This window comes from Tachyglossus aculeatus, chromosome X1 (genome assembly GCF_015852505.1).
Source record: "Tachyglossus aculeatus isolate mTacAcu1 chromosome X1, mTacAcu1.pri, whole genome shotgun sequence".
NCBI lineage: Eukaryota > Metazoa > Chordata > Mammalia > Monotremata > Tachyglossidae > Tachyglossus > Tachyglossus aculeatus.
The window spans coordinates 74,620,546-74,645,202 of NC_052101.1; the positions used below are offsets into that span (position 1 = coordinate 74,620,546).

The 24,657-nt window shown below is 45.1% G+C and overlaps 1 protein-coding gene across 1 annotated transcript in view; it reads left to right on the forward strand.

Moving 5' to 3' along the window:
• The window catches only part of DENND6A (DENN domain containing 6A), a 67,667-nt gene that overhangs the window by 807 nt on the left and 42,203 nt on the right, over positions 1-24,657 (forward strand). Inside the window, exons 2-3 of the mRNA XM_038772545.1 lie at positions 18,048-18,086; positions 18,175-18,217. Coding sequence (XP_038628473.1) covers positions 18,048-18,086; positions 18,175-18,217 — 82 coding nt within the window. The remainder of the gene's footprint in view (positions 1-18,047; positions 18,087-18,174; positions 18,218-24,657) is intronic.

Here is a 24,657-nt window from a genome sequence, read left to right on the forward strand (position 1 = left end):
GGAACGTGTCTACCAATTCTGTTGTAGTGTCCTCTCCCAAGCGCTTAGTACAGTGGTCTGCACACAGAAAGCACTCAATACCTATCACTCATCGATTGAATGCATTGACCGGGGGGGGGGGGGGAAACCTTAGGACGTTTAGCCCCCGATTACTGATCAACTAGCTCCTCCGATCGACCTGGAAACCGTACGATATCGAACTTGCCTAGTTTGGTTTTTTTTTTTTTTTGGTATTTAAGTGCTATGTGCCAAGCACTGTTCTAAGCGCTGGGGTAGATATAAGGTAATCAGGTTGTCCCACGTGGGTCTCACAGTCTTAGTCTCCATTTATAAAGATGTGGTGCCTGAGGCACAGAGAAGTTAAGTGACTTGCCCAAAGCACAGCTGAGAATCAATCAATCAATCGTATTTATTGAGCGCTTACCGTGTGCAGAACACTGTACTAAGCGCTTGGGAAGTACAAATTGGCAACATATAGAGACAGTCCCTACCCAACAGTGGGCTCACAGAGTAAAAGGGGGAGACAGAGAACAAAACCAAACATATTAACAAAATAAAATAAATAGAATAGATATGTACAAGTAAAATAAATAAATAAATAGAGAAGTGACCGGGCCGGGATTAGAACCCACGACCTCTGACTCCCAAGCCCATGCTCTTTCCACTAAGCCACGCTGCTTCTCTAGTGCACTGTTGCTGACCGTATTTTTGATTGCGTTCTATTTTTAGTGGTGTATGCCTGTCCACTTTTATCCCCATCCCTCCCTTAGGCCGTGAGTCTTTTGCGGTGGGCTAATAACCTCACCATTTAGTGCGTCGCTTTGCAAACTGGATGCCCTTAAGCAAGGCTTAATAAGAATAACACCCCTTAATAAGAATAAGAATAATACCCAGGCAGGCTTGCATTTGATCAGACCGTGACCTCTGTTAATGATTAGGCCAAGTACATTTTGTTTTGACCGCATATCCCTTTTCTTCACTGTTGAGTTTTAACTCTGAGAGATGGCTGGGTTTGGTTTGGGTTTGCATTGCTGATCTGCCTATTTTTCTAATTTTGGCTAGCTTCTATTGGATTTTGTTCCTATTCCTCTTTTACCTCCAGTTACAGTTTTGTAGGTAAAGGAGAAAATGAAGGGGGAGTGGGAGAATTACAGCTTCTGCAAATTTAGGAAAAATTTAGAGGTCATCTTTCCCTGTTGATATAGATATCTGGTAACCTGAAATTCTGTATATGGCATGGTCTGTGTCATATTTTCTTGCAGAGAGGGAGTGTTTGTAACAGTCACATGACTGGTATTTTCTAGTGTATTCATCCAGACTGTGTTTATTGAGCAAAAGAAAACTCTACTAGTTTCTGACTGTATTCCACTGGAGCAACAGTTCTCAAACTTAGTTTGAGACTCTTCTCTCTTCCTCCCTAAATCTTTTTCAACTCTGGGGATCCATCACTGTGTCCCTCCCTCCCCTCTGCTTCATTCATTCATTCAATCATTTATTGAGCGCTTACACTGTACTAAGTGCTTGGGAAAGTACAATACAACAATAAGCAGACACACATTCCCTGCCCACAATGAGCTTAGAGTCTAGAGGGGGAAGACAGACATCAATACAAATAAATAAATTAATTATACTTTCTCCCTCTTGGCATCACAAGAGCATTTTTTAAAGGCAGGGTGGTAGAGGGTGACTAGGAGAAGATCAGCCAGCCCATTCATTATCATTAGCAGCAGCTGCACTTATTGTGCACCTACTGTGTGCAGATCACTGTACTAAGCCCTTGGGAGAGTATCCGAGAATTAAAAGACAAGGCCTCTGCCCCAATTCATACAGGCCACATTTTTCCATATTCCAGTTTATGCTCTGGGTCTCTACTCCCCCAGCCCTCTCATAATTCCTCAGGGATGTACTGCCTCCTAACTCCCTATCTCACCACACCCGATTGAAAAGCATCGATGATTTATTTTTGAGTAATGTATTCCCATTTGTGATTAGAATTATTTCTGAAAGCAGGTTGTAAAATAAAGTATCTAACTGCATTAAAAGAAAGCCTTCCGGAATATGTTATTAACTGAACAAATGTATTTAGTCTGTTAAGGAGGCAACTGTCAAACATTTTGGCATGACTGCCAATAAAAGGCAAATCCAGGGTGAAATTTTGAATGCTAATGGTTACATGTTTTATAGTTATTATTTGTCTAGCTACTTTCCACCCAAAAATCATTTATCATTATTAGCTTAATCTTAAAAAGGTGGGGCACCACTTAGCAATGCTATTTGCTAAGCACTTACTGTGTGCCAGGTACTGTACTAAGTACTGGGGTACAGAGTGATCAGGTTGGACCCAGCCCTTGTCCTACATGGCTAACGGTCTTAATCCCCATTTTACAGATGATAGAACTGAGGCACAGAGAAGGCCAAACAGCATAGACGCGGCAGAACTAGGATTAGAGCCCAGGTCCTTTGTATCAGTCAGTCGTATTTTTGGAGTGCTTACTGTGTTCTCACTGTACTAAGCACTTTGGAGAGTACAGTATAACAGATTTGGTAGATGTGTTCCCAGCCCACAAGGAGCGTACACACTAGATGGGGAGACAGACTTATTCTCTACTATTTCCCCTACCTGTAACTTATTTTACTGTCTGTGTCTCCCTGAAGACTGTAAATTCCTTGTGGGCCAGAAATCACATCTGCCAACACTGTCACATTGCACTTTCCCAATACAGTGCACTGCCCAGAGTAAGCGCTCAATAAATACCATCGATTGACTTGCAGAGCATGAGAAGGTTTGGAGGCACTTGGAAAAGAAAAATGAAAAAGGGCATTAAATAGGAATTCCGCCTCTTTGGCAGCTGCCCCTCAATTGAGTTCCCCAGGTAGCTTGGCTCCAAAACCCTGACGTATCCCCTATTATCGCTTCAGCCCAGAAGCAATGGTTGTCTGTGGGAGGATTGGAAGAGTCAACCATCTCTGTTGGAAGGAGCCATGCGGCTTCCAGAAGAGAGGAGATGGCTTAGCCTACTTACTGTTTGAAGCCAGCCCTACTCTTTTGGGTTAGTGTGTATCTAGGTTTGATCATTTTAATAAGCTCATTATAGCTGTTTTAACTTATTTTAAATATAAATTGTTGGTAACTTTATCACTTGGGCCTCGCTTCTCACATTGGAGTTGTTTTCTTTTTGACTTGGGTTAGAATGAACAAGCGATGTTCTTAAAAACTTTTTACAAAGCTATTAAAAAAGCTGTTAATGTCAGACAACACTGCTTCCAATTTTCAAGGTGTTTCAGTGGTTCGCAAAAATGTTAGACTGATGTAAATATTGACCTCAAAGGGAGCACAGGGCAAGCTTCACCTAAAGTGCTCTGGACAAATGGGCATCGCTTTTTCTAAAAAAAATCCCTAGGGAAAAGAATTGTTCTCATATCCATTTGGTAGATCATTTTCCCATTGCCCTTGAATTTTATCTTAATGCAGTCAGTTGTACTAAAATAATAAAAATAGTGATATTTGTTAAGTGCTTGCCAAGTGCCAAGCACCATACCAAGTACTGGGGTGAATACAGTGTAAATAGATCGGAAACAGTCCCTGTTCCACACAGTGCTCACAGTCTAAGGGGGGAAGGAGACTAGGTATTGAATCCCATTTTTCAGATGAGGAAACGGAGGTACAGGCAAGTTGTGACTTGCCCAAGATCATCCACTGGGCAAGCAGCGGAGCTGAATAAAGTTCCTCGAGGGCAGGGAATGTGTCTACCATTCATTCATTCATTCAATCATATTTATTGAGTGCTTACTGCATGCCAAGCACAGTACTGAGCGCTTGGAAAGTACAATTCAGCAACAGAGACAATCTCTACCCAACAACGGGCTCACAGTCTACCAAACTCTATTGTTTCGTATTCTTCCAAGCTCTTAGTACCATACTCTCCATGCAGTAAGAGCCCAATAAATACCACTGATTCATTGAATCCAGGTCTTCCGACTCCCAGTTCTGTGCTCTTTCCATGAGGCCACACTGCTCTCTATGCTATAGCATGTGTTTTCATTACATGATACAGATATAACATGATGGAAGAATCAGAGAACGTTCTTCTCCCAACACAAGTCTGTTCTAGGTGTAACACAATCCTCACACTGGTGCAGGTAGATTTAATGTAAGAGGAAATGATGCTGCATATATGTGCTGTAGGTCAAGAAGTATTGCTGCTACACTTCCCATCCTATACCTAATTTTATACTGTTTGAAACTGTAGAGTATTTTAGGTTTTGTGAGTTTTTTTGTTTTTTTCCCCTGTCTTCCCTTTCTAGACTGTGAGCCCGTTGTTGGGTAGGGACCGTCTCTGTATGTTGCCGACTTGTACTTCCCAAGTGCTTAGTACAGTGCTCTGCACACAGTAGAGCGCTCAATAAATACGATTGAATGAATGAATGAATGAATGAACTTTCACAGTATTTATTACACGAGTGACAAGGGAATAGAGCAGATTACTGCTCTCAACTCTACCCTTTCTACTCAGACTCACTCGCTCCCCTTTTCCTTCGCCGCTCTCGTACCACTAACCCACAGCCCTGGATCACTGCCACTGTCCGCCTCCTTCGCTCTTATGCTCTAGCTGCCGAACGCTGCTGGTGAAAGTCTAAACACCATGCCAACCTCGTTCACTTCAAGTTTATCCTTTCCTGCCTTAACTCAGCCCTCTCCTCTGCCAGACAAAACTATTTCTCCTCCCTTATTGACACCCATGCCCATCATCTCCGTCAGCTCTTCCGTACATTCAACTCCCTCCTCAGGCCCCCGGTTCCTCCCCCTCCTCCTTCCCTCACCCCCAATGATCTGGCCTCTTACTTCATTAATAAAATGAAATCCATCAGGTCTGACCTCCCCAAAGTCACTCCCCCCCCTTCTCTAACCCCCCGGCTCTCAACACTCTCTGCTACTCTCCCATCCTTCCCAGCAGTATCCTCAGAGGAGCTCTCCTTCCTCCTCTCAAGTGCTACTCCGGCCACCTGTGCTTCTGACCCCATTCCCTCTCATCTCATGAAATCTCTCGCTCCGTCCCTTCTCCCCTCTTTAACTTCCATCTTCAACCACTCACTCTCCACTGGTTCCTTCCCCTCTGCCTTCAAACATGCCCATGTCTCTCCCATCCTAAACAAACCTTCTCTTGACCCCACCTCACCTTCTAGTTATCGCCCCATCTCCCTCCTACCATTCCTTTCCAAACTCCTTGAACGAGTCGTCTAGATGCGCTGCCTTGAATTCCTCAACACCAAGTCTCTCCTCGACCCCCTCCAGTCTGGCTTCCGTCCCCTACATTCCACGGAAACTGCCTTCTCAAAGGTCACCAATGACCTCCTGCTTGCCAAATCCAACGGCTCATACTCTATCCTAATCCTCCACCTTGCAGCTGCCTTTGACACTGTGGACTACTCCTTTCTCCTCAACATGCTATCCAACCTTGGCTTCACAGACTCCGTCCTCTCCTGGTTCTCCTCTTATCTCTCCGGTCATTCATTCTCAGTCTCTTTTGCAGGCTCCTCCTCCCCCTCCCATCCCCTTACTGTGAGGGTTCCTCAAGGTTCAGTTCTTGGTCCCCTTCTGTTCTCGATCTACACTCAGTCCCTTGGTGACCTCATTCGTTCCCACAGCTTCAACTATCATCTCTACGCTGATGACACCCAAATCTACATCTCTGCCCCTGCTCTCTCCCCCTCCCTCCAGGCTCACATCTCCTCCTGCCTTCAGGACATCTCCATCTGGATGTCTGCTCGCCACCTAAAACTCAACATGTCCAAGACTGAACTCCTTGTCTTCCCTCCCAAACCCTGCCCTCTCCCTGACTTTCCCATCACTGTTGACGGTACTACCATCCTTCCCGTCTCACAAGCCCGCAACCTTGGTGTCATCCTTGACTCTGCTGTCTCGTTCATCCCTCACATCCAGGCCGTCACCAAAACCTGCCGATCTCAGCTCCGCAACATTGCCAAGATCCGCCCTTTCCTCTCCATCCAAACTGCTACCCTGCTCGTTCAAGCTCTCATCCTATCCCATCTGGACTACTGTATCAGCCTCCTCTCCGACCTCCCATCCTCTTGTCTCTCCCCACTTCAATCCATACTTCATGCCGCTGCCCAGATTGTCTTTGTCCAGAAATGCTCTGGGCATGTTACTCCCCTCCTCAAAAATCTCCAGTGGCTACCAATCAACCTACGCATCAGGCAGAAACTCCTCACCCTCGGCTTCAAGGCTCTCCATCACTTCGCCCCCTCCTACCTCACCTCCCTTCTCTCCTTCTACAGCCCAGTCCGCACCCTCCGCTCCTCTGCTGCTAATCTCCTCACCGTGCCTCGTTCTCGCCTGTCCCACTGTCGACCTCCAGCCCACGTCATCCCCCTGTCCTGGAATGCCCTCCCTCTGCCCATCCGCCAAGCTAGCTCTCTTCCTCCCTTCAAGGCCCTACTGAGGGCTCACCTCCTCCAGGAGCCCTTTCCAGACTGAGCCCCCTCCTTCCTCTCCCCCTCCCCCTCCTCTCCATCCCCACTGCCTTACCTCCTTCCCTTCCCCACAGCACCTGTGTATATGTATATATGTTTGTACGTATGTATTACTCTATTTATTTTACTTGCACATATTTACTATTTTATTTTATTTTGTTAATATGTTTTGTTTTGCTGTCTGTCTCCCCCTTCTAGACTGTGAGCCCACTGTTGGGTAGGGACCGTCTCTATATGTTGCCAACTTGTACTTCCCACTGCTTAGTACAGTGCTATGCACACAGTAAGCACTCAGTAAATACGATTGATTGATTCTGCTAGTGACAGAAATAATATAAGAAATTTTTATCCAGAAAGGTCAGGCATGGTGGTATTTTTGAATTATCTTTCCCAAGGCTCACTAATTCTGATAAACCTAATTGCTATTTAACTCGATTTTCCCATTGCACAAGATTTTTCAATAATAATAATAATAATTATAGCAGAAATGACTGTTGTGTATCTGTGGAAAACTGTAGCTTAAACAAAACCCTCTCAAACTATATCCCATAATAGTACTATAAATTGTGATGTCGTCTGTGATTGTTTTAATAATCAGCAAGGCTGCATTCTAGGATATGTGGAAAATCAATGAGAGTAGTTGACTGGTAAATATATTATGTGTGACTAAAGATTTCCTGGTTTTGCTTTTCTACTCCATTGCCTGGTTCCTGGAATGTGGTTCTCTCCCCCCAGCCCCCCCACCCCCGCCAAAAAAAACCAGAGTTAATAATTTTGGAACAAGAAAATGACTAAAATGTGTGAAGAGCCTTTAAAATATAGGCCTTGAGTATCGTGGATACATCTAGAAATTACATCCGAAAGTGCGGTGTACAGTAGGGTGTACAGTGCCCAACCCATAGTAGGTTCTTGGCAGATTCCATGATTTTACCTGGATTGCTAAGCAGAGTCTTCTCTAATCTTGGATGGAAAAATTCATGAGTACTAAGATAGCCTTTTGATCTCATTTCCTGAAATCAAAGGTATACTGTGAGTAGAATTAGAAATGCCTGAATGGTAATTGAACCAAGAACTGCGGCGCAACCTCCCCACAAATCATTATTGCACTCCCCATTTGTGTTGAAATGACACCAACAGTCTGGCAGGTGCAAAATTTAGATTTTGTAGGTAATGATTTGTAGTACTTGGGAATAGTTTGAATTGCTTTGCAACAAATATTCTGCTAATCTCACAAATGAATAACTTCTCTTTTTGAAGGCAGTACCTATTCCCGTTTTGACATTTGGAATAGAAACTCCACTATAGAAAATATTAGGTTTTGTTGCCCTGCCGGTTTCAGGCCTAGGCTAAGCGCTCCTCGGTCCCTATGCCTATTTTCAACTCTTAAAACCAATGATGGGTGAGGGTGTGGGGGGGGAGGGAGGAAAGCCTGATGGTTAGCACATCTCTGCTGAAACTCACCCATTGGGAATGTTTTGCCACCTGCCCGTTTGGCCTGGCCCAGTTCCAAAGCCTTGAAGTTTTTTTTAGCACGAGTTCGAGAGGCATGTTTAAAGTAGGCCTTGCAGCAGCAGCATAAAGCTCTTTACACATATCAAAGTTCAAGTTTAGGAAAGCGGTGAGGTCCTCACGTTGGCTTTTGGCTCTAGACTTGAACATTATGCCATATATGGGCGCACCGTATTTGGAGGGAGGAGCTTTGTTGAGTTGTTCAGTATCAGTGGTATTTGTTGTGCTCTGATTGGGTGGGCAGACCAAGTGCTCTGCACATAGTAACCACTTAACAAATACCATCATTAATTAATTAATTACTAGGTTCTTGGTGAATGCACAAAAGAAATAAAAGGTGAGATCCCTGCTCTTGAGAAGCTGAAGAGCTAAAGAGGAAGAGAGAAAGTGTAGCTGTAGTATACCAGAGTTAAGGAAGAGGGAATATATACAGACACAGGTAAATGAACAGCAAAGTACTTGAACATCCTTGGGACTGATGGGATCTAGTTATGGGGTTAGGGGAGAGGTGGATTAATTAGAAAATGCCTTCTGGAAGGAGTGATTTTGGGGGGAGTGCTTTGAAGGAAGGGATAGGAGGGGAAGAAACATGGTTTTGGATATCAGAGGAGAGCGGTTTATATATGGCTGGGAGAAAGAAAGGCATGATCAGTGAGTCAGAGCCTACAGAGTTCAAAGACTGGGACAGGCTCTCTTGGGAGAGATGAAGAGGATGAGCTGGAGAGAGGGGGTGGTGGGAGAGCAAACCACAATAAAGAAGCTATTTTATAGGACTTCATTAATTTGAATGGGGCTCAAAATCATTTGTGGCTACTCCCCAGTTCCAGATGAAATAGAAACAAAATTGCCTGCCTGCCCAAACTCCAAATTGTCTCACCAGAACACTCTGCCTGGTGAACTTTAATCTCATGGTACGATAACAGATAGAAAACTGACTAGAAAAGAAATAGCTATTCCATCATGGAACATCAGGACACTACTGGACAGAAAATTATCTCCAAAGAAGGATAGCACCCTTGCCCATTAACTGCCCACACTGTGGCATGAACTGTAACTAGGCTATCTGATGAAGGACAGCTCACAGATATGGGGGCTGGATTCACTTTATGGACAAGCTCCTTTCTTCGCAGTGACACTACTCAATAATAATAATAATTATGGTATTTAAGTGCTTGCTATGTGCCTGGCACTGTACTGAGCACTGGGGTGGATACAAGCAAATCGAGCAAATACTCTACAAAGCATGGTGGTGCTGTCATGCATGGCCCACTGTTGCCACTGTTACCACTGTCTCATTTGGTAGCAGTGATTGAAGGGATGACACACCAGCATCGAAATCCACAACAGCTCTTCTTTTATTAAAGTATCCTCTCCCCGCCCCCTCCCCCCCACAATGTCCTGGTGCCCCATCCCAGCCTAGACACCTACCGCGGCAGAGAAAGTTCATGCCTAAGTAACCCCTTTTCAATCCTCCCAAAAGTGTCCCTTAATGCCCAGTTCATCAGAGAAACCTGCATGATGAGGAAGTTCGTCTTTTCTTTTAATGCTGTATTTAGGAACCCTCTTGAAAGGAAATTCCTCTTTTTGGTGATGCAGAGTCCTGGGCTCTTGATAAGTTTCCCCCGGGGGAGAAGTGAAGTGACTTGCTTAAGGTCACACAGAGGACAAGTGGAGGAGTCCGGATTAGAACCCAGGTCTTTTTGGTTGTTGTAGTAGTAATAGTGTTAAGCACTTATTGTGTGCAAAGCATTGTACTAAGTGCTGGGAAAATACACATGGTGAGAATTAGACAGGGTCCCTGGCCCTCAAGGGACTGACAATCTAAGAGTAAGTGGGGAGGGAGGCAGGCAACGGTAAGGAGAGAGTAAAACAATGAAAACACAAAATCAACCTAAAAGATGAGGAGGGGGAGATTCCAAAATAAAGTTAAAAACTGTAAGGTGCTGTGGCTTCAGGAGCAGAGTTTCAGGGTTCTGGAGCCTCAGAGTCCAACAGTCTGAGTCCCAGTAAGCGCCACAGCTGCGGCCTGCCCAACATTCTACGTTTTGTGGAGGTGGGATGCTGCTGCTGCTGCTGCCGCTGCCCCTGCGTCTGTCCCTTTGGTGGAGGAGATGGGGTAAGGCTGGTCAGAAAGGAGACCTGCGGATGGCATAGTGTGTTGGGGTGACGCAGGTGGGGGTGTGCTTGCTTTTCCCTTGGAGATGGAGCAAGGCAGATGGGGAAGGAGGCCCAGGAATGATTTGGGGGGATAGGTTACCAGCTGTGTGGCTCGACAAGCCATTGTTTAGAGAGGCAAAAGCACATGTGGCTGCTGCTTCTGTCCCTCCTGCTGAGATGGAGCAAGGCAGATCATTAAGCTCTTTTGCACAGAAAGGTCGCTGACCCCTCCCTAGATTATATCATCATCCATCAGCAGGGCTTGAAAGATGTGGAATCAGTGTGGCCTCCTGAGTTCGAATCGAGTGCCATACTCCCGTAGAGACTGAACTCGAGCTGTCACTTCAACTAGGGCCTTGAAAAGTGGCATCCAAACCGTCAAAAAGGCTAAATATCAAGCTCCTGGAGAATAAAGGAACTCACAAGGTGCCCTGTGGGGTGGGGGAGAGAGGAACAGAGAGAGGCTGAGTCAAGCGTTCCAGAGTCTCCAGGACACTGTTGCTTCGGGGAATCATCCAGTGCCCAAGGTGGCTACCTTCTTCCCTCCTCTGCCCCGGCCCCTTGTACATTAATGGAAATCTGATTTCTCCCCAGGGCTATAAGTTAAAGTTATGCCTTGCACAAGCTGGAAATCCAGGATCCCATCTGTCCTGGCCCATTTCCTGCCTGTGCCCAGCCTGGCCTGTTACCAGCCCTTCCCCGGGTGGCCCAGCCTGGTGCCAGCTGCAATGCTGCTGAACCTGAAGTACTCAGCAGCTAACCAGAAGTGGCTGGATATTCATTTCAGGGGAAGGCTGTGGTTTGTGTGAGGCTGCCCTGTGGGCTACTGGAATGGGACAACCTCTTGTGCCTCCTGGAAATGAGTGGCACTGCAGTCCTCTGAATGAAATGAGGTGCTGAGCAGCGTTCTTACTCACAATCTGATTCAAGCCAGATTGTCTTGTGCTCATTGGCTTCAAAGCTCTCCATCACCTTGCCCCCTCCTACCTCACCTCACTTCTCTCCTGCTCCAGCCCAGCCCGCACACTCCACTCCTCTGCTGCCGCTAACCTCCTCACTGGGCCTCGTTCTCACCTGTCCCGCCGTCGACCTCTGGTCCTCGTCCTACCTCTCTGGCCTGGAATGCCCTCCCTCCACACATCTGCCAAACTAGCTCTCTTCCTCCCTTCAGAGCCCTACTGAGAGCTCACCTCCTCCAGGAGGCCTTCCCAGACTGATTCCCCCCTTATCCTCTGATCCTCTTCCACTCCCCACTGTCCCCACTCCCTCCCTCTGCCCTACCCCCTTCCCCTCCCCACAGCACTTGTGTATATTTGTACATATTTATTACTCTATTTTATTGATGATGTGTATACATCTATAATTCTATTTATTTTGATGGTATTGACACCTGTCTACTTGTTTTGCTGTCTGCCTCCCCCTTCTAGACTGTGAGCCCGTTGTTGGGTAGCGACTGTATATGTTGCCAAATTGTACTTTGCAAGCACTTATTACAGTGCTCTCCACACAGTAAGCGCTCAAATACAATTGAATGAATGAATCTGATCAAGTCCTGGCGGCTCAGATGCAGAAGGAGCAGAGCTCCAGCTGGAAGCTGGTTCCAGCGATCTGTGGGAACAACCCATTCATTCAATTGTATTTATTGAGCGCTTATTGTTTGCAGAGCACTGTCCTTGGGAGCACTTGGGAGAGTACAATATAACAATAAACAGACACATTCGCTGCCCACAGTGAGCTTACCTGAGCTGACCATAGCTGTGAGTTTGGGATGGCTATGAGCTATCGCTTCTGGCATTTAAGTTGGGCTAGGTAAGATCAGATCTCGGAGGTCCAGATTGTCAGCCTTTGAGGGGCTGTAGCTTGTAGGAGGTTCCAGGCTGAAAACATTTGAAAAAGGCTAAAAGGTTATTATCGTAAGTCCTTTCAGCTGATCGGTGGGATTTATTGAGCACTTTCTAAGTGCAGAGCACTGTACCCAGCACTTGGAAGAGTACAATACAACAGAATTGGCTTATTCTACTTCCAAGTATTTGGGGAAATGAGTTTATTTTGTCTAAAAAGAATCAGCTGGGGAGGTAGGCACCCTGGATTTTGAACAATCTGATAGGTTTCTTCAAATTAGAATTGGAATCTTGAAAAGTGTGCTTTGTATTGGTTGGCCTAAAATGTTCTCTTAGGACCTGGCACTGACAGTGCTTTTATAATGACAATCCAAGGATAGTGCTGAGGAAGTGAGTGGGGCAGATACTAGTTTTGCTATGATAGCTGTGGCATTCAAGTGCTCTTCTTCCGCCCTTTGCCAGTCCCCAGCCACCAAAGCGGAGGTAGAGTGACCAATAGGAGCTCATGGAGGCAAGATCGTGGAGCACCAAAGGCATGGTGGTTTAGGCCTGGGAAGCATTGGTGACAGCGTGTGGCAACCTTCTGGCATGAGGGCTGGAGATGGCTTACCTCTGATTTGGAATAGGTCTTATTTAGAATGTGTTATAAACTTTTAGTCTTAATGAAGCCATGGTTCCTGATTTGGATTAGGTTTTGAAGAAGATCCGAGCGATGCTTGTCCTACAGGTAGCAGTCCTGGGGCCTAGGGTGAGATCACAGCAGCCCTTACCCAGCCTCAGGGAAGAGCTGCTTCCAGCAGAAATCCTGATACAAGTTAGCGAGGTCTCGGGGGGAGGCGACGGCAGGACTACCAGGGCGTTGGCACAGTTCCTCTACTGCTGCCTCACTCACAAACCCACTCCAGCCTACAAGAGGATTTCTGCTGGAAAGTAGTGTTGCTTTGTTCCGGGGGAGACCCTGCACCAGCCCTGTAAACTGCTCCAGCCTGCCTCTCTAGGCCTTAGGACAAAGCCCTCCAAAAATCATAACTCCTCTGAGAGGCCTCCCTGACTAAAACCTCCCCTCCCCTGTTCACCCTCCCCTCTGCGGCACCTGTGTAACTGCGGCAGTACCACTTTAGCATTTGGACGTCACCCTCCCTTCAGCCCCACAGCTCTTCTGTACGTATCCTTGTACTCTCCTGTTTTTACCCCCTCGGCAGGTTATTTTAATGTCTCATCTCCCCCTCTACTGATCAATCCACCAGTGGTATTTACTGAGCACTTACTGTGTGCACATCACTGTACTAAGCGATTGGGAGAGGACTGTACCAAAGATTAGGTATCGACCATCCCTGCCCGCAAAGCTTTTACAGATTAGAGGGGGAGACCGGCATTAAAGTACAGATGTGCATGAGTGTTGTGGGGGTGGGGAGGGGTCCAGTCTATTGGACAAATAAAAAAGCTTTATAATAAGTGTCCTTTGTGTTCCAGGTTATTGTTTCTGCCTGAGACATTTCACTCAAGTATAGGCCTGAACGACTTTTTCCTCAGTCACCAGCAGTAGGTTGAGAGGAGTGAGATTTGAAACTCTTAATGTTGTGAGAAGCCATAGATATAGAGTGAAATGTCATCAACTTTTTAAATTTAGCCATTTTATTTGATTTACAGTTTATAATAGCAAATTCTCAGTTCTCAATCACCATCAAGGACAGAACAAGAAGAGTGGCTTTAAACTGAAACAGGAGAGATTTAGTAGGCATAAGGGTAAATGTCTTGAATTGTGAATTGAAATAGGTTGCCATGAGAAATTATGAAATCTACCTTCCTTGGAGATCCTTAAGACTAGGGTAAATAACCTTGAAGTCCTATAGGAAGACAAAGGGTTGGATTATGAAACTTCTGTACCCTTCATCTTTAATGCATCATCTGGAATATTTCCTGTAGGAGTGGTGCTCCAGCCCAACAAAAATATTTTTTTTGTATTATTATTAAAGTGCTTACTGTATGCCAGGCACTGTGCTAAGGGCAGGGGTAGATACAAGTTAATCAAGTTGAACACGGCCCTTGTCTCACATGGGGCTTGCAGTCTTAATCTTCATTTTACTATTGAGGGAACTGTTTTCGACTTCCTGTTCCTTCCACCCCCTCACTGCAGCTGCCTTCTGAACCAAGTTAGTGCATACGGAAACAGGACACAAAGCAGCTCCAGTCCCGACTTACCTTCATGATCTCATTTCCAAGACTACTGTAATTGGAAAACTTCAAACCGGGTGACACAGGTATCATCCCTTGTCATTGCTCAGCAGAATATTGGTCCTCCAAAATCCAGGTAATTTGAAATTCCTTCAGGCAGCCTTTTAAAATGGAGATTACAGTGCTCTACTTGAAAGATTCCTTAGCAGATTAGCAGTAGTAATAGAGCTGCCCTTCTGTTTTCTTATGTCTTTTTTTAAAATGGTATTTGTTAAGCGCTTACTATGTGTCAAGCACCGTTTTAAGCACTGGGGCAGATACAAGTTAGGCCAGGTCCAGTCCCTGGCCCACACGGGACTATGGGAGGAGGGAGAACAGGTATTGAATCCCCATTTTGCAGCCGAGGAAACTGAGGCAAAGAGAAGTTAAGTGACTTCCCAAGGTCACACAGCAGGCAAGTGGCAGAGCCGGGATTAGAGACTAGGTTCTCTGGGTTCCAGGCCCATGCTTTGTCCACTTGGTCTTGCTGCTTTGCATCTTCTGTTTGATGATGACACTGCCAACAGTAGGCATCCCTGGACTGGGAGTCAGGAGATCTGGGTTCTGATTTTGGCTCCACCACTTGCCTGATGTGTGACTTTAAGGCAGGGAGAAATTAAATGGCTTACTAGTTTCCTCAACCTGTAAAATGATGATTAAATACTTGCTCTCTGTTCCCCTTAGGGATCCTTGTGTGGAACAGAGACTGTGTCTGATATGATTGTATTGTATCTACCCCAGTGCTTCGCTCAGTGTTTGGCATAGAGTAAGTGCTAAACAAATACAATAATACTAATGATTTTTGAATGGCATTTGTTAAGCTCTTACTACGTGCCAGGCACTGTACTAAGCGCTGGGCTAGATACAAGTTAATCAGGTTGGACAAAGTCCATGCCCCACTTGGGGCTCACAATCTTAATCCTCATTTTACAGAGGAGGTAACTGAGGTACAGAGAAGCTGTGACTTGCCCAAGCTCACACAGCAGACAAGTGGCGGAGCCGGGATTAGAACCCCGATCCTTCCAACTCCCAGGCCCATGCTCTTTCCACCAGGCCAAACTGCTTCTCTTCTTTCTAATACTGCCTCCTTTCCCAACCCACTTCTGTCCTCTTCCACTCTGTCCCTTCTGACTCCAGGCCCGTTCTCTATCCACTAGGCTACCTTGCTTATCAGTGCTTAGTAGGGGTGTGTGTCTTTGAGAGAATGGTAGGACATACTTTTTACTTTGGCAAATCATACACAGATTTTAATAACCAGTCCTTTTTGTTGTGTGTGAGAAGCCTCCAGACTAGATTTCCAGAAATTTACTCTACCTTTTCAAACACACAATAAGCTCATTGTGGACAGGGAATGTGCCTGTTTATTGTTGTGCTCTCCCAAGCGCTTAGTACAGTACTCTGCACACAGTAAGCACTCAATAAATATGATGGAGTCAATGAGTAATATTCAAATTGCTTCATGAAAAAAGCTGATAAATACGATTGGAACCTGTCCCTTTAATTTTTCCTGTTGACTACCATTTAGACATCTCTCCTTATGTGACAAGTCAATATTTGGAATTTCATTGCAACAGGATGTATCAATTATTAGTAGAAATATCCATGCTTCACACAGAGTAGACACAGAGTTTTCCTATTTATCTTTGTCCCTTTCCTCTCTTTCTGTAATTATCTCCATCAGATTTTTTTTACATCTTTTCCTGTTTCTCCTCTCTTCCTTTTAAGGCTCTCGACTCTTGTGTTGGTCTGTCTCTTTCTTATGTATCTCTGTATTTATTTGCCCCTCTTGTGCCCGTTTCATGTCCCGCGTAATTTCCCCATGTCAAACTCCTTTTTGCTTGCCATTTGATAATCCTGCTCTTGCCCTCTCTCACCCCTGCCCTACTGCAGCAGATGGTGTGGGGCTGCTGGACTCCATTTGGCCCATCGAGGGCAGGGGAGGGAGGGGCAAGTCAGCAACAGGGACCCTCCTTCGGGGCCGGGGCATTGAGTCCTAGAAGGTCACGGACCCTGTCCTCTACAGTGGAAGGCCTTGGGAAATTCTAGGGCCCAGCTGGGGAGAGCAGGATCCCTCTGCCCCTGGAAATCTCACTGCATCCTTAGTGGGAGAATGTGAGGGGCTCCCAACCCCTATTGTTGGGCTCAGGTGGTGAGGAAGGGGCAACCTCACTGCTGCCCATGTGCATGATCATGTTGGCACTGCCCTCTCCCATCCCTGGGGTGATGGGAGGGGGAAAAGACTAACCCCTGCCCTTGCTACCCCTTCCTTCTCCTCCCTTCTCATCCTCTTCTGTCCATTCTCTTTCTTCCCCTCCCATTTGTTCCTCTTTTCTTTCCTTCACTCCCCCCCCCCTTTTCTTTCCCCCACTTCCCTGCTGCCAGCAACAGCTGTGGCTGTGAACTCTCCTAGTGGAATCATGTCACTTGGGGGCCCCATGGAATTGAGTTACCTTGGGCTGCCTGGGGGTGGGGTTAATTCAGCTCAGCTGCCACCAAGCGGACATTAGTGCAGTGGTGGGGTGGGGGGACAAGGTTTTTAAAATCATCATGTTCACAGTAAAGCAAGCCATTGAAATTGTGTGGCTGATCCGGCACACCAGCTACTCGGAGACCTGGTTTGTGGGACCCCTTGGGGCAAAAAGGTTGCCAGCTCCTGGCCTGAGGCATGTCATGAACACCCATGCTGATGTGGCCATCCTAATTCAAATTTCTAGAGAGAGATATTCAATTTATTCTATACCTACATGAATGAATTTAATATCACGCCTCTCTCACATGTATGGATTTTTTGATTCTCTAATTACACTAATCCCAAGCACTTAATACAGTGCTCTGCACAAAGTAAGCACTCAAGAAATATGATTGATCAGTTCACTGCATTTCTTATTTTAGATGACATACCTTGTATATGTAGTTTTACTTACAGCCTTCTTTTCAGGAACATATCTCTTTGTAATTTAGAATATACCTGTACTTGACGAAATATGTTTTTCAAGTTGTTCTGAGCTCTGCGTTTGAAGAGGATATCTTATACATTTGTTGTTGGACTATTAATCCGAAAGTTAACATTAACTATTTCAAAGCTATTTTTGCCTGCCCCCAAGCACTACCTCTTCAGTCTCTACTTCTCACTGGATCTGGTATTTAAGATCATCTGAAAGGAGATAGGATGCTGGAAACTGTTTCTTGTTCTCCACCTGGAAGGAGGTTCTGCCTGAAGTAGAAATCTTCATTTTATTTGATTGGGATAGACCAAATTGTGACTTTAAGAAATATCAATTTCACTAAGCACTTATTGACTGTCTGTAACATATGTAATGCCATTTTATATACTTGGGAGTATACACAGCACATGTAAACTGAAGACAGTGTGGGGGCTGGCAGACAAATATAGACACCGCAAACAAACATCAGTGTTAGCACGACTCCCTTTCTCCCTCCTGTTTTCTCTACCTCCACCCCCAGGCTGGTTAACAGAAAAAAGTCCAATATTCTCACTTTTCTCAAAGTCTTGTTTTGCCCTCCTTCCATTCCTGTCGGGGTAGGGTTGGGTCCCACGACGAGAGTTCGATGGAGAGTTGGGGCGGTGTGGGGGGTGGGGATAGAATGGCTAAAACTCCCCAACCGTCTCCTGACCCTGGTGATGGAAGACTGGGGCCTGTGCTTCTATACTTCAGTCACCTTCCACTTGTAGAAACCCAGGAATGATGAAGTTTTCCCAGTTTTTCAAGCATGTGACCGGCATCTTCAAATCATTTCTTCGGTCATGAAAAGAATATTAAGTACCTATTTTGTATCACTCTCTTCTAATGAAGTGTAACTTTTCTCTTGCAGGTAATATATCCTCAGCACTCCAAACTTACAGATAAAGAGGTGAGGAGATATACCACTCTATATGTGCATTGCACATTTTTATTTTGGTCATTATTTCAAGAATTACGGCTTTTGTTCTCTCTTTCAGAAAACCAATATTTGCTACTTGTCTTTTCCAGATTCCAATTCAGGTAATTCTTTTCATATACTTTAAATATTAAATGGAGTTCTTATTTTCTGGTTAGAAGGATGTTATGGAACATAGTTGGGCCATACGAGAGTAGTGGTGGGAGGAGAATAAGACTTTGATCTGACATGAACTGCTGGGACTTGTAATCCACATTTCAAATATTCATTCATTCATTCAATCATATTTATTGAGCGCTTACTGTGTGCAGAGCACTGTACTAAGCGCTTGGGAAGTACAAGTCGGCAACATATAGAGACGGTCCCTACCCAACAGCGGGCTTACAGTCTAGAAGGGGGAGACAGACAACAAAACAAAACATGTGGACAGGTGTCAAGTCACCAGAATAAATAAAAATAAAGCTAGATACACATCATTAACACAATAAATAGAATAGTAAATATGTACAAGTAAAATAGAGTAATAAATCTGTACAAACATATATACAGGTGCTGTGGGGAGGAGAAGGAGGTAGGGTGGGGGGATGGGGAGGAGGAGAGTGTACAGGCACTGTACTAAACGCTAGGTAGATACAAGTCATAAGTACACAGTGCACGGTTGGCCCCAGGGTCACCAAAATCAAGTGTTCCAAAGACCTCGGTCAATCAACTGTATTTCCTGAGCACTTACTGTGTGTAGAGCACTGAACTAAGACATCCACTTGCCATACAAGGAAGTATGGCAGTTTCTTGATGACTATTAAGTGCTTGGGAGATTACAACAGAATTGAACATACGGTCCCTACCCGCAGAAACTTACACCCCATTGGCCTGAAAATGCTCTGTGATCAACTTGCCTGTGGACCACCCAAGGTTGAAGGCAGGGGGAATTTGTACCCGGCGCTAGCCACCACAAGCTTCACTGAATCACCCTAGGCGAAGGCCTCTCTTGCCTCCCGAGTTAACTTCGCTGATGGTCCCCCAGCCCCGCACAAGGCAATTCAACATCCAAGGTGTATCCTCAAGCAGCTGTCCTAAGGGGTACATATTACAGGCCTGCAAACCGAAGTTTGCTCCTCTTTGTCTGCTGGAAGCTCTTTGTCTGTCATCCCGGCCCCTCCTCTCCGTCCCTCCTCCGGACATCCTTTTTATGGTTCGTTTTTTGGGCCATGTTTTGTGTGTCCAGTCAAGGTCACATCTTGCAGGTGGAGCTAGGGGTGACTTTTGTCCTAATTGCTCTACTGAATTTGCTCTGTCTTGCATATCCATCCCCTCGTATGGTTGTGCTTATTCTGTGTTTCTACTTAATCATAACCCTTACCCCACCCCCAACATATTTGTAGCTTCTCTTCCTAGCCTAGTTTCCATATTTATTTTTGCCAAAGCTGTTCTCATAAACCTGTCACTCCCCTTTCTCCATGGTCTCTGCTCCTGAACCCCAACACTCTCTTTTTTTCCCATTCCTGCCATAACTACTGCATACACATAACTTGCCCAAATAAGCCCAGATGGGCATCTAGGGTGGGTGGGCGACTGTTTATTTTTATGACTTCCTTAAAGGGTTACAGAAACAATTGTTTGAGATTAATCCTGCTGCCAAATATTAATTCATTGATGCCTTTTAATGTAATAGTGATTTCCACCAGTTACCAATGAATTATTTGAATAGCATTTCTTAACACTGGCTTTTATATTTACCCCGTTTTAATGTCTCAGTTAATTTTAACTTTGTCCACTGTAGGAAAATGTAAGATAAGGAACATGGATTTTTACCAAAACAAAACAAAAAAAAAACCACCATTAGGAAAAAGCAAATTAATACAGTTGTAAATCAGAATGACTAGATTTTGCCAGCTAGTTATAAAGAAATATCTTAGATCTGTATGTACCATTGCTGAGCCTTTTTTGCAGGAGGATTCCAGATGCATGTCAAAGTCTAGAATATCTTACCTGAAGTTGTGTTAATTCTGCCAAATAAAATTGGTTTATCTTGAAAGTAGGCATTTTGCCATCCTTACAGATGAATTGACTGCAAAGGTATGATACATTTTGTATGTGTTTTAGATGATTATTCCCAGTTGAGACTACCTGAAAAGCCTGTTCATCTGTAGACATTAAGAAGAGGTTGTTAATATTAAAGTAAACTCTGAAGTAGCTTCTATTTCTATGTAAGGAAATGCAGTACCTTTGGACCAGCATTCAGGAAAGAGTCAGAATGAAATCTTGCATTCTGTAGAACTAACTTTAAACAATTGAACATTCTGGCCTCTTTTTGTTCTACATGTAAGTTAGAAAAGGTCAAACCATCAGGCAGGCCTGAGCTCCCCCAGATCTCTTCCTCACCTCCCCAGTCTCCCCTCACTGCTGCAACATCCACTTTCTCATCCTTTTCAGCCATCCCTCATGGGGAGATTGCCTGCCTGCTTTCAAAATCTACCCTCTCTGCCTGCGTGTTTAACCCCCTCCCTTCACACCGTCTAAAAACACTTGGGGCCATCTTTCTTTCCTCTGACTGCCATCTCCAATATCTCCGGAGAAGCAGCGTGGCTCAGTGGAAAGAGCCCGGGCTTCGGAGTCAGAGGTCATGGGTTCTAATCCTGGCTCTGCCACTTGTCAGCTGTGGGACTTTGGGCAGGTCACTTCACTTCTCTGGGCCTCAGTGACCTCATCTGTAAAATGGGGATTAAGACTGTGAGCCCCACGTGGGACAACCTGATTATATTGTATCCCCCCGCGCATAGAACAGTGCTTTGCACACAGTAAGCGCTTAAAAAATACCATCATCATTATTACTATTATTATTATTATCCTGCTCTCTGAAGGCTCTTTCCCCTCTGCATTCAAACTTGCAGAGGATACCCTGTATCCTAAAACAGGATACCCTGTATCCTAAAAAAAAAAAAAAACAATCAAAAAAAAAAACCTTCCCTTCTCTGGACCCCACTGCACCCTTCAGCTAATGCTGACTTTCCCTCCACACATTTATGTCCAAACTGCTCTAGTGGATTATAAACACCTGCTACCTCCACTTCCACTCCTCCAACTTCCTTCTTGATCCAATCCCCTACAATCCAGTTTCTGCCCCTTTCATTCCACTGAGACCTCTCTCTTGCTCCCTCCCCAAGGACACCAATCAGTAAATTGTATTTATAGAATGCTTACTGTTTGCAGCCCGCCCACTTTGCTCCACTAATGCTAACCTTCTCACTGTGCCTCGATCTCACCTATCTCACCGCCGACCCCTGGCCCACGTCCTGCCTCTGGCCGGGAACACCCTCCCTCCTCAAATCCTACAGACAATTACTCTCCCCCCCCCTTCAAAGCCTTATTGAAGGCACATCTCCTCCAAGAGACCTTTCCAGACTAAGCCCCTCTTTCTTCTTCTCCCAGTGCCTTTCTTTATAACCCTGACTGGCTCCCTTTGCCCTTCCCCCTCTCCCAGCCCCACAGAACTTATGTACATAGCTGTAATTTATTTGTATTGATGTCTGTCTCCCCTGACCCCCTAACTGTAAGCTTGTTGTGGGCGGGGAATGTGTCTGTTTATTATTGTACTGTACTCTCCCAAGCGCTTAGTGCAGTGCTCTGCACACAGTAAGCTCTCAATAAATACGATTGAATGAATGAATGAATACTAAGCATTTGGGAGAGTACAGTAGAGTCGGTCGACACAATCCCTGTCCTCAAGGAGCTTACAATCTAGCGTGGCAGGCAGTCATCAAAATAAATAATGGGTAAGGGGGAAACAATAGCATATAAATAGATGTACCTGTTTGCCTAGGGGACACACACTTAAGTGAGCGATACAGAAAGAAGGGATAATGGAGTGTGGAGATAAGTTAGGGAAGACTTCCTGAAGTAGATATGATTTTGTAGGGCTTTGGGGATGGAGGTGGCCTGTTGTGTGTGAAGGGGGAGGGAGTTTCAGGCAAGAAGGAGGACATTAACAAGAGGTCAGAGGCAAGAGAGAGGAGATAGAGGCACAGTAAGTAGTTGTTAGAGGAGTGAAGGGTGCAGACTGGGATTTTTTAAATAATATTTGTTAAGTCCTTACTATAGCATTATATTAAGCACTGGAACAATCAATCAATCATTCGTATTTATTGAGTACTTACTGTGTGCAGAGCACTGTACTAAGTGCTTGGGAAGTACAAGTTGGCAACATATAGAGACAGTCCCTACCCAACAGTGGGCTCACAGTCTAAAAGGGGGAGACAGAGAACAAAACCAAACATACTAACAAAATAAAATAAATAGAATAGATATGTACAAGTAAAATAAATAAATAAATAGAGTAATAAATATGTACAAACATATATACAGGTACTGTGGGGAAGGGAAGGAGGTAAGATGGGGATGGAGAGGGGGACGAGGGGGAGAGGAAGGAAGGGGCTCAGCCTGGGAAGGCCTCCTGGAGGAGGTGAGCTCTCAGTAGGGCCTTGAAGGGAGGAAGAGAGCTAGCTTGGCGGATGGGCAGAGGGAGGGCATTCCAGGCCCGGGGGATGACGTGGGCCGGGGGTCGATGGAGGGACAGAAGAGAACGAGGTACAGTGATGAGATTAGCGGTGAGGAACAGATACAAGGTAATCAAATCAGACACAGTCGTTGTCCCAAATGGGACTCAGTCTAAGGGGGAGAACAGGGGATAGTGGAAGAGGACTGAAGATAGGCAAGAGGGAGAAAGAGCTGATTTACCTCCTTGCCAAGTCTAATGGACTCTATCCAAATTCTCCTAGATCTTTCAGATGCCTTTAAAACTGTGGACCACTCCCTTCTCCTGGGAAAACTATCTAACCGGGGTTTTTTTCTGACATAGTTCTCTCTTGGTTTTTCTCTTACCTTTCTGGCTGATCCTCCTCAGTTTCCTTAGCCTGCCTCCCACCCTCCTCTCCTCTGCCTCCCATCCCCTTTAACTGTGGGTGTCCCTTAGACTTTGTCTTCTCAGTTTATACTCACTCCCTTGGAGAGCTCACCCTCTCCCGTGGTTTCAACTACCACTTCTTTGTGGATGATTTCCAACTCTATCTCGCTAGCCATGACATCTCTCCTTCTCTGTAATCTCACATTTTCTCCTGCCTCCAAGACGTCTCTCATATGGATGTACTGCTGGCACCTCAAGCTTAACACGTCCAATATAGAATTGTACATGTTCCCTCCCATAACCTCTCCTCCACTTGATTTTCTCATCTCACTGACATCACCCTCCTAGTCTCTTGAGCTCACAACTGTGGCATTTTCTCTGACTCCTCCCTCTCTTTCAACTCTCATATTCAGTCTGTCTCCAAATTCCATTGAGTCTTCCTCCACAACACTTCCAGGATCCACCACTTCTTCTCTAACCAAATGGCCACCCCAGTGGTCCAGGCACATGTCATATTCTAGATTGATTACAGAATCAGCCTCCTCAAAGGTCTCTCTTCCTCTGGCCTCCCCCTGTTCCAGTGTATAATTCACTCAGTTTCCCAGGTCATTTTTCTAAAACAACATTCGGCACATGTCTCCCACCTCTTAAAAACCTACAGAGGTTACTCATTTCTTTCAAGCAGAAATTTCTGACAATCGGTTTTACCCAGTGTGTGTTCGTGCTCTCTCTCTCTCTCTCTCTCTCTCTCTCTCTCTCTCTCTCTCTCTCTCTCTCTCTCTCTCTCTCTCTCTCTCTCTCTTTTCCCACTACACCTCAGCTTGTACTCTTCATTGCCCTTAAGCTAACCTGCTTACTGTTCCTTATTCTCATCTCCTGCCACCAACATCTTTCTCACACACTCCCCACTGCCAGGAATTCTCCCCCGCCCCCTTCAAATTTGACATACCACAGCTCTCCCCATCATTATAGACCTTCTGAAATCGCATCTCCTCCAGGAGGTCTTCCCCAATTATTTCTAATCTCTCCCCACCTTATACCCACCCTCCCCCAACTGCCATTTCAACCTTTCTGTACCACCCAGTACACACAACCCCCATAGCATTTATGTACTTATCTGTATAGTTTATTACTTCCTCCTTTCTGTAAATTACTTTAGGGTCTCTCTTCCCCTCTAGACGGTAAGCTTCTTGAAGGAAGGGGTCATGTCTACTAATTTTGTTGGTACAAGCTCCTAGTATAGTGTTCTGCCTACAGTAAATATTATTGATCGATTAAAGTCTTCATAATTTCACTAAAGCAGTGGTTCTCAATGCTTTTCTGCCAAGGACCCTTTTTGCCATAGGACCTTTTAACAGACCTTCTTCCACATTTTTTTTAAATTTCCCTCTCTTCTTTCCCTAAAATCAATGCTAGTCTTTCCTGTAACTTAAGGTTCTCATTCATTTCTTTTCTTCTTCCAAGAGAATTTTCATTCCCAGGAAAATCTCCAGGGCTGATGATTCCTCGTATGTGACCTATAGAGGATGCCCAGAGGGAGTATTGTACATTTTTCAAACCATTTTTCTCCCACAATCAGTGTTTGTAAATACTAAGTATGGATAGGAAACTAAAGTAAGGACAGTTAAATAAAGACATGGATAA